At 37.4% G+C, this 9,797-nt stretch overlaps 1 protein-coding gene across 1 annotated transcript; it reads right to left on the reverse strand.

Annotated features, from left to right (window-relative positions):
* Positions 1-1,292: 1,292 nt before the first annotated feature.
* LOC139875443 (uncharacterized) lies at positions 1,293-4,200 on the reverse strand. Its single transcript, XM_071862778.1, has 4 exons — positions 4,137-4,200; positions 3,937-4,088; positions 1,877-2,042; positions 1,293-1,834 (listed from the first exon to the last, which is right to left on the reverse strand). Exons 1-4 carry the CDS (start codon positions 4,198-4,200, stop codon positions 1,293-1,295), a joined length of 924 nt encoding a protein of 307 aa, XP_071718879.1.
* Between the last annotated feature and the right edge of the window lie 5,597 nt (positions 4,201-9,797).

The raw sequence follows: 9,797 nt of genomic DNA on the forward strand, positions 1-9,797 counted from the left end.
CGAGGTGCGAGCTCTGCGAGAGGAAAATCAGCGCCTTCACGAGTTATTGGATAAGTCCAACTCTGAAAGGGATGATTTGCAACTCAAGCTAGGAGTTGCCCTTTCAGAGATAACGTAAAGGGAAGCAGATGTGGGCGAGTTAATGGATCGCCATTACGCTCTTGTCCAGGAGACAAGAAAATCGGAGCGTGAGTTCAAGTGTTTAAAGGCTGGACTTCCTCACATTGTCAGTAATGCGCTTAATTACGAGACGGTCAACTATGCTTATAACTCGTTAGTGAAGGCTTTCCATGATCGGGAAAGCGTTCGGTTTTAGAACTTCATTAAGAAGCATGTATCTGTTCCTAACCCTCCACCAGCTGCTATCAAGGCTCGTCTTACTCCCAACGCCGAGGCGATTGCCAAGGAAGTGGCAAAATCCTTAGAGAATATTGAAATTATTCGTCTATGAGATATTCGCGCGATCCGAGGACAGCGCATGATTTGATAAATGCCGAATTGTGATTGGCGCATGTGTAGTTTTGAAAGATTTTCATTCTTTAACTGTATATGTAACTTTGCGCTTTCTGTGTATTTAATGAAAAAATGATGTTTATAAGCCTTTTCACCATATTTCATATTATTGTCATTGTTTAGTGTGCGTAAAGTTGTGTTGATTGTTTTGGCTTGCCTTATAATATTGAGTTTATGTGCTTTTCATGCTTTGTGTTGTGGGATTGCGAATATACCCGATTTTATACTCAAGGCTTATAACTATTGATCTCTACGTATATTGTTGTGAACACAACATACATATTGACACAACACTTCGTCGCGCGTGTTCAAGAGTCTTCTAAGTGCGCCAACACTTAGGATCGAGGTCAAGGGCAACCAACCCTTTCAGTTATAGTCATAACATACATATCTCTAGTTTTGCGCGGGTGGGACTAGAACAAACCAATGTCTGTCGCCCTCTGGTAAGTAAAGCTAGCATGTCGCCAAACAGGCTTCTGCCACGTGGGAGTTAGAGAAGACATCCCTTACGTAAGCAGGACCAGCACGGACAATTTTCGTGCACGAAAAAAGTCAAATAGCTATTCTGCTTATTACAGGTACATGAAATCGTAGACTGGAAATGACTTAATGTATGAAAAGTACAATTGTAAAGACATTGTCTAATAGTGAAATTAGCTAGTAACCTATCTTTGCGCGTAATAATAGTATCGCTACATACAAATTAAGACAAATTAGGGGAATGATCAGTTCTTCTACTTTCTTTATTACATATAACATCATTTCAGCGCTGTAGCGTGTCAAATGCGTTTTATCTCTTTGCCATTGAGCTCCGCCAGTTTGTGGGTTCCAGTTTTGCTAATTCCAATGACCTTGTAGGGACCCTCCCAGTTAGGTCCTAACTTCCCGGTATCTTGGATTCTGCTTTCCTGGTTATCATGCCAAACAAGATCACCAACCGCATACATGATGAGTCTAACCCTCTTATGGTAATACCTTACGATTTTTTGTTTGTTGATAGCTTCAAGCGTGGCTGCCATTTCTCTGTGCTCTTCCATTAAATCCAGATTAGTGCGCAGATCTCGAGCGTTCCTATCTTGACTAAATGACAACGTTCGCTTTGTGGGTATGGCTATTTCTGCAGGCAAGACTGCTTCTGAACCATATACCAGGCTGAATGGTGTCTCTCTGGTGTTGTTCTTTGGTGTCGTGCGGTGTTCCCAAAGGACTTTAGGAAGTTTATCCACCCATCCTCTTGTTTGCTTCCCCAACCTTGCCTTGATCGCATGGACTATGTCCCTGTTGGTGACTTCGCATTGTCCATTGGCTTGAGGGTACCCAACTGAAGTGAAGCTTTGTTTTATGTTCAGCACTTGACACTAACTGCGAAAAGGTTCCCCTTCGAACTGCGTCCCATTATCGCTCACTATTTCATTAGGGATGTCAAACCTGCAGACAATGCTTTTCCAAAAAAAATCCCTCACCTTTTTACTCGTAATTTTGTTCAGCAGTTTTGCTTCTGCCCATTTTGTCACATCCCCAGCTAGGGCCTGGGTGAAATGTGACTTAATATCAAAATATACCAATACATTATAATAGTGAGAACAATACTAAATGAGAAAATGAACTTTATTGAGTGTGCAGCGGAAAATGAATTGTCGTTACCAAGGAATAAAGTAAATGTTTAAATGCAGTAGAAATAAATGCAATATCTCTTGATACTATTTCCAAGTAGCATCATATAAGCAGTAAGTAAGAAAGCTTGATCAGTCAGCACCTGAGACAAAATATGCTAAAGTGTCAACCAAAAGGTTGAGTGAAGTTCATAGGTTTAACAAAAGTAGTTATTGTTGTTTTTAGACCACAAGATTTAGTTTGTAAAGTTGATCTCACAAGATCCAAAAGAAATAGTTATGCCAATTCGTGATATTTAAACTAAACAATAGTATGCCCCATGACAAGTTGTGTCTGTCCTTGTCGGTTTAAATTTCATTATCAAGCAATACAATGAGAACGTCAAATGTATCGGGGACGTTACTCCCGATAGGCCTACCCCCAATAACCTAGCGTGCCGAACACTTAAAAATATCACAGTAGGGACTTTAGCCGAACAAACTCGGGTTTAGCATAAAAACAGCACGTGTCTCACCCCAAAAGTAAGTAAGTTTTGCTAGCAATAAAGAGGGGCTATGAATTCACCTTAGTAAGTAGAGAGAGAGAGAGAGAGTTATTCCTCGGAATAGAGAGTTGAACGAGTGAGCAGGAAAGTTAACCTATGACATTTAAGAGTAGTTAAGTGTTTTTCCCATGTTTAAATTTAAGTATGTGTTTAAGTATAGTTTGTTTTACTAAGTTTCTATTCCTAGTAAGTTTCTACTTTTAGAAAGTTTCCATTTTTAGAAAGTTTCTTATTTTAGTAGGTTCCCTATTTTAGTAAGTTTCTATGACTAGAGAGTTTCTACTTTAAGAGTGTTTTCCATTTTAGGATACTTGTCTAGATAAGCTTCCAATCACCCCTTTCCCTTCGAATGGCCAATTTAGATCTAGGGGCTTGAGCCATAGGACCCTTTAAATCGGAAATCTAAACCCTCTGCCTAGAATCTCGTAGAAGCCATTCGTCAAGAAAGTTCGAAGATCTATACATCTCTAATACATATCCCAAAAATATTTTTATGTTACAATATAAGTAGTAGGTTATAGGTGCTAGTAATAGTAATAGTGTATACATGTTATTTATTTTATTTTTAATTGCATATAATTTATAACATTATTTACATGTTTCGGTAAAAAAAATAATAACTGAAGTAAAAAGTAAAAAGTAAAAAGTAAAAAGTAAAAATAAAAAGTAAGAAAAGAACACTTACTAGTAGTAATTCTTCAAAAAGAGAATGAGAGAAATTTTGGTGTGAGTTTGAATGAGAAATGAGGGGTATTTATACTTGAAAAAATTAGGTAAAAAGAATAAAATAATTAAAAGAAAAAAAATATTTTAATTCTTAATGGGATTTAAAAATTTAAAAGTATTAAATGTTAGGTCATGGGATAATGCACAAAATAAAATAATAAAAGTAGTTTTTCCATTATCATTTTTTTAGTTAAGACGATGTCGTGCAGAATCGTGCGGAATGCCTGTCATATCGGCGTCGCGCAAGCAGAATACATCTAGGGTTGTCATGAGGATGTTGTGTAATTTTGCTTGCGTTTCTCTCGTTAAACCCGCTCATATTTTTACGTTCTGATCCGGGTAAGTGGCATTTATTACTATGTAAACCCTGTCGAAGTCTCTCCAGTCGGTCTTTCTTCCCCTTTTATTGTGAGCAAAGAACACAGTGCCTCAACTGGGTTTGACTTAACTACACCATGAACCATCGATGGTATCGCTCCAAACCTTTGAAGGGATATTCTGCCTAGTATAGCGTTATACCTGGAGTGCGCGCGCATTACACAGAACTCTACATCTTCAGTGCGAGTCTTAGATTTATCATTTTCATCCCTCAATTCTAGTTTCAGGTCCAGGGTGCCTATAGGCCATGCCGATTCCCCTGAAAATCCAGAGAGTGCCATAGTCGAAGGTCGGATGCCTTGCTTTATAGACTCTGGCAATTGTCAGAAACATTGTTCATACATTATATCCACACTGCTACCGGTGTCCATATGCAAAAGCCTTATCCTGTATCCGGATTCAGGCAAGTAACCCTCAACCACCATAGGTGCACATGAAGTGTTATGCAACCGGATAGCAGGAAAAGAGATTCATGTAATCTATCCACCTATCTGGTCAGCTTTGCGCTTTCCATCTCTGCGGGAAGATATAGTGGTCATACTTGCATATTCCTTTCTTCAGTGAGCTAAATTATGGATAGCGCAGCGAGAGCCGAGAAGAAAAAATGAGAAAACGTTGAGAACAATAAAGGAAAAAGATATATTTAAACCTTTTAACTTTCTTGTCCCACGGATGGCGCCATTTGATCAAACATAAAATGGTCAAAGGGTTTCGGTTCATGCAAGATCAACAAACAAGGGGGATTTAAGGGTTTCTTTAGTTTAACTCTTCGGTCCGGAGTATCGTGAATAAGCCTCAAACGAGATGATGATCTCAGAAAGGGTGGTTAAACGTAATCCACCATCATTCAGGTTAACTTGAGATGATGGCTCATTGGACGCTGTTAGGATTTAGTTTTCAAGGAATGTTACCTGAGAACTGTTATTATAATTGCGCAGATAAAGTGTTGTGGAAGATGAGTTTTTTCTCTCTATCTCGAATGTCCATAATGTGGGGTTGGATGTGAGTATTTATAGGCAAGAGTGGCTGTACTTTTCTCTGCCACGTAGGTGACAATAAAAGGTGGAGGGGACAAAATAGTACAGAGTAGTACTATTCTATCGCATGGATCGTGCACTCACGTGGTCCCCTCCATATCGTGCTATTTTGCCACGTCCTGCCATTCGTACGACCACTGAGATTCTGTCTTTAGTGCCTTGTACTATATTTTATCTTATTCTATTCCCGCGATCCTTCCGCGCATTCTATCGATAGCGCAATGCACTATGCACATTGCTATGTAGCTGAATCGCGCCAAATATTTGTGCGCCGCTGGCCTTTGGGGATGATCGAGCTAGGCTATGCGGTAATAAGCTTACGCGATATGTTAGCGTATTTTATGCGCGTCATTTTGCACGGCTGGGTCTTAAGCTTGCGCGATATGTTAGCGTATTTTATCTAATGATAATATTCAAATGTAAACCAATGTTTTTTATGACGACACCAAGTCTTAAGTGCTTGAAAGCGTATGAAACAACACAAGTTCACAAACCTACATGAAATCTAGAAAATGACCAATACACACAATACACAAGTCAAAAGAGTCTTTTGAAAAACTTAGGAAATACATGACCGGGTCCACTGTCGACCGCGGGTTAGACATTGGGCATCCTCTGCATTGGTTTCTAAAGAAAAAGGTACACTGTCGACTCTACGGCTGACCGTGGGTCGACCGCAGTTTGTTCTGTCCAAAATTGTTGACCAAATAAAGTTTGACCACTTCGGGGCATATATAATTCACGAAACCTTTGTTAACATACTTAGAATAGTTGCCCTCTTCATATCCAAAAGAGTTTTGGTCTCTAGGATGCTAATCTCGCTTAATCTCACATTATGATGTCTAATTGACACTTTAGCTTGTGATTAAGGTTAAATCATATAAGTTTTGCTAAATGTCCTTTTGCAAGTCATCCTTTTAAATCTAAAATATATATAGACATGATTAAGATGGTCATTAAGTCCCAACTAAAGAGATGCTCTCCACTTGATTAACTACTAAACAATACTTACATGCTTAAATATATGATTAGGTTTTATTTTCCTTGGACAAAATTGAAAAACTTTGTAAAAATCAACTATGTAACTATTCACCCCTCCTTAGTTACTTAAAAAATTGGTATCAGAGTAGTTTCTCTAAACGTTTTACTAAAATTATCATTTTAAAGCTAAAAATAATTTTTTCAAACTTTTGAGTTAAAGATCGTGGAACAAAATTTGAGAACGTGAGCTATAGTGAAGGTTCCTCCATGCAAAGACCTCCACTACTTGATAGTGAAGGATTTTGCTATTGAAAACAACGAAACTTATGTCCGTGCAAAGGACATAGACGTTTGGAACATCATTACTAAAGGTGATTATGTTCCATACTTAGTGAAGATAGGAAAACTGAAATAATCATACCCGAAGATAGTTGGTCCAAGGAAAATAAAACAGATGTAGGAAAAAATTACAAAGCTAAACTAGTCCTATTTAATGTTTTGCCTAGAAAAGAATATGAAAGAGTTTTTATGTTTAAAAGTGCAAAAAAAATATGGGATAGTTTAATCATTACTCATCAAGGGAATATGCAAGTCATTGAAAATAAAATTGAACTACTTGTAGCTCAATATGAAAAAATTGTTATCTTGGATAATGAGAAAATTGATGTTTCTTATTCTAGATTTAACAATATTTATTAAAATTTAAGAGCTCTAGGTACTTTCTACACGAACAAGGAATATGTTCAGAAGTTCTTAAGAGCATTGCCCTCAAAATGGAGACCTAAAGTGACGGCAATAGATGAGTCAAAGGATTTGGAAAAATTATCTCTTGACGAGCTCATTGGAAACCCCAAAGTCCATGAGGTCATCTTACACAAATATTAGGAGGCAGACAAAGTAAAGAAAGAAAGAACAAGTCAATTGCTTTAAAAGCCAAAGCAAATGAAGAAGGTGAATACGAAGAGGATGAAGACGATATCCTAAATGATGACGAATAACTTGCATTCATTGTTCGACCATTTAAAAAGTTCTATCGAAGACCTGGGAATCATGTTCGACCTCCAATGGATTCAAAGAAAGCACCTCTTGATTCCAAGAAGAAGTTTGTAAGGAAATTTTTTGGATGTGGTGATCCAAATTAATTGATAAGTGAATGTCCCAAAAGGAAGAACGAGAAGGCATTTCTAGGAGGTGTATGAGATTTGAAGAAAACGAAACTCAAGAAGAAGGAAAGGAAGCATGCTTTATAGCCATTAAAGCATCAAGCTCGAAAGATGATGATGAAGCATGCCTGGTCGGACAAATCAACAACGAGGTTCTTCCAAATTCCTTTGAATTTAATATTGATAATTTCATCAAATTATGTGATTTAAGCAATAGAGTTAGTACTAGTAACACCAACTTAAAAAGGGAAAACAACTCTCTTAAGTTAGAAATCTCTAGACTCAAAGAAAGATTCACTAACTCACAAGAATGTCTTACTTGTGATGACCTAAAACATGAAAATCAATCACTTAACAAAATGATCAAACTACTTGAAAACAAAGTTAAGTTTTCGATATATGATAAAAGTGGTAAGGTATTAGAAGACATTTTAAGTACTCAGAGGTCAAGCACCAACAAACAATGGTTGGGTTTTATAGAAAGTCTTTCTAAAATGAAATAATAAAAAAAAAAACCTATAGTGTTTGTTAAGTGTCAAGATAAACCAAAAAAGACAGACGGCTTACGGTTGAAGTACGGCAAAGCCGTAGAGTTGACTGCATGCCAAATTTCAAAATCAAAGGTTTCACAAACAGAAGAAATTAAGCCATACAAGAAGGGGTCCTTAGAAAGAAAGACCAACCATTCAAGAAACTCTAACAAGAAAGTCTTTGAAACTAGGTCACAATACAAAAGGGATAACAATACCAGAATTGTGAAAAGCGGGTTAGAGTAAGTGTTTTTGATGCTAATCATCTCGAACCCAACAAAAATTGGGTACCAAAGATATTAATTAACAAAATATAGGTTTTCCTAAATGGTGTTGTACAAGAAGAAGATTGGATAATTGATAGTGGATGTACAACGCACATGATGCGGAACAAAGACTTCTTCATCAAGTACAAAGAACATAACGGTGGTGATGTAATTTTTGGTGGCGATGTACGAGGAAATATCGGTAAAGGTAATATCACTAATTACAAAATTACTCTTGAAGATGTCTTTCATATTTAGAACCTAAGTTTTAATTTGCTAAGTGTTGGTAAAATATGTGACAAAGGCTATAGCATGACATTCATTAAATCCTAAAAAGGGGCTTTACACATGCAAACTAAGTAATTTCAAACAATTAGGTATTTGTCTCACTTCCATTCATGACACTACCACTTTGTGGTATAGGAGACTTGGGCATGCAAATATGAAATTAATTCATAATGTATCTTCTAAAGAAATGGTTAGACACTTGCCTAAGCTAAAATATGAAAGTCATTTTTGTGATGCATGTAAAATAGGAAAACAAGTTCATGCTAGTCATAAGCCTAAGAGCTTCATATCAACTAAAAGATACCTACAACTTTTACATATGGATTTGTTTGGGCCATCATCCGTTCAAAGTTATGGGGGGAATTTTTTCACTTTAGTAATCTGGATGATTTTTCTATATATACATGGGCATTATTTCCAAAACACGAGAATGAGGCATTTGAAAGATTTGTAATTTTTGCTACAAAAATACAGAACTTACTTTAGTCATCATACGAACTGCTCATGGAAGAGAATTTGATAATGATGCCCAATTTGGAGTATTTTGTGTGATTTACATGGAATTTCTCATAATTTCTCGGCTCCTCGCTGATATCGGCTACAAAGTCACGGTTTTACCTCGATATTAAGTCCCAGAAATAATAATGTTCTAAACTTTATCGCCAAAATAATAACTTTGTCGGTTAATTTGGTAGATTAAGTAATTACAAAGGCGATGCAAAAAGAATCAAGTAAAACGGAGCTAAAACGAAGATTCTTAAGCAAAAGCAATGAAAGACAAGTTACGATCCTGGAAACCAAGTTACGATCCCAGGAACAAGCAAGATGATCCAAGCAAATCAGGCAAACCAGCACCCAAAACGGCTTGCCAGGCCAGCTTGCCATGGGGGACCGGCTTACCAGATCAACCTGGAAATGGGCACGTGCACCAGGAACTAGCACCGGCTTGCCCAAAAACGGGCACCCACACCGCGCGCACACGCCGACTTGCCAAACGGCTTGCCAGAAGTTTCCAGCTAAGAATTTTCTATTTAAAGGACATTTGTCACACCATTCCAACACACACTTCAATTCACTTCTCTCTCTCTCTCTTACTATAATAATTAGAGTCATAATTTCAAGGTCTTCGACTTCGAACGAGAAATTTAGTACCAGGAAGAGAACGCCGAAGATTGTACTAGGGTGGTCTGGAGTTTGAAGTTGTCACTTTTGTACTTTCGAAACTAGTTTAATCTACTGATATTTCTATCCTTTATCTTTATATAATGCCTTCCATTATTAATGATTTATGATATTGTTACCATGATTAGCGAGTAGTTATCTTCAGTGTATGCTATGATGTAGTTAGTTATACTTCCAAAATAATATTATAGATTGTGTATGTTGTCGAAATGCTTTTCGATTATGCTTTAAACTCAATCGCTTTTCCAACTAATAGAACGTAGTTATTGGCTCTGTTATTGGAAAGTCGCGGACCCCGATTCAGAGTACATTATCTGTGTCACCCCTTAGTAAGATAACTCTATCTGATACAACGCAAGCTTGACTGAGGCATACTGGTTGTAGCAAATCCACTGAGTGTTGGATCTCGACTGAGGACTCTTTCATAGTGAAACATCTAACTAGGCCCTTATTACATTGTCGGTCCTAGACCATGCTAGAGTAGTCACCAAGCATAGTATGACCAACGGTTGTTGTAAGCCGTACCTCTGCTAAGTATGACCATGGAACCCGATCAATGCTGATTAGTACACTTC

The sequence above is a fragment of the Rutidosis leptorrhynchoides genome, chromosome 11, assembly GCF_046630445.1.
Source record: "Rutidosis leptorrhynchoides isolate AG116_Rl617_1_P2 chromosome 11, CSIRO_AGI_Rlap_v1, whole genome shotgun sequence".
Lineage (NCBI taxonomy): Eukaryota > Viridiplantae > Streptophyta > Magnoliopsida > Asterales > Asteraceae > Rutidosis > Rutidosis leptorrhynchoides.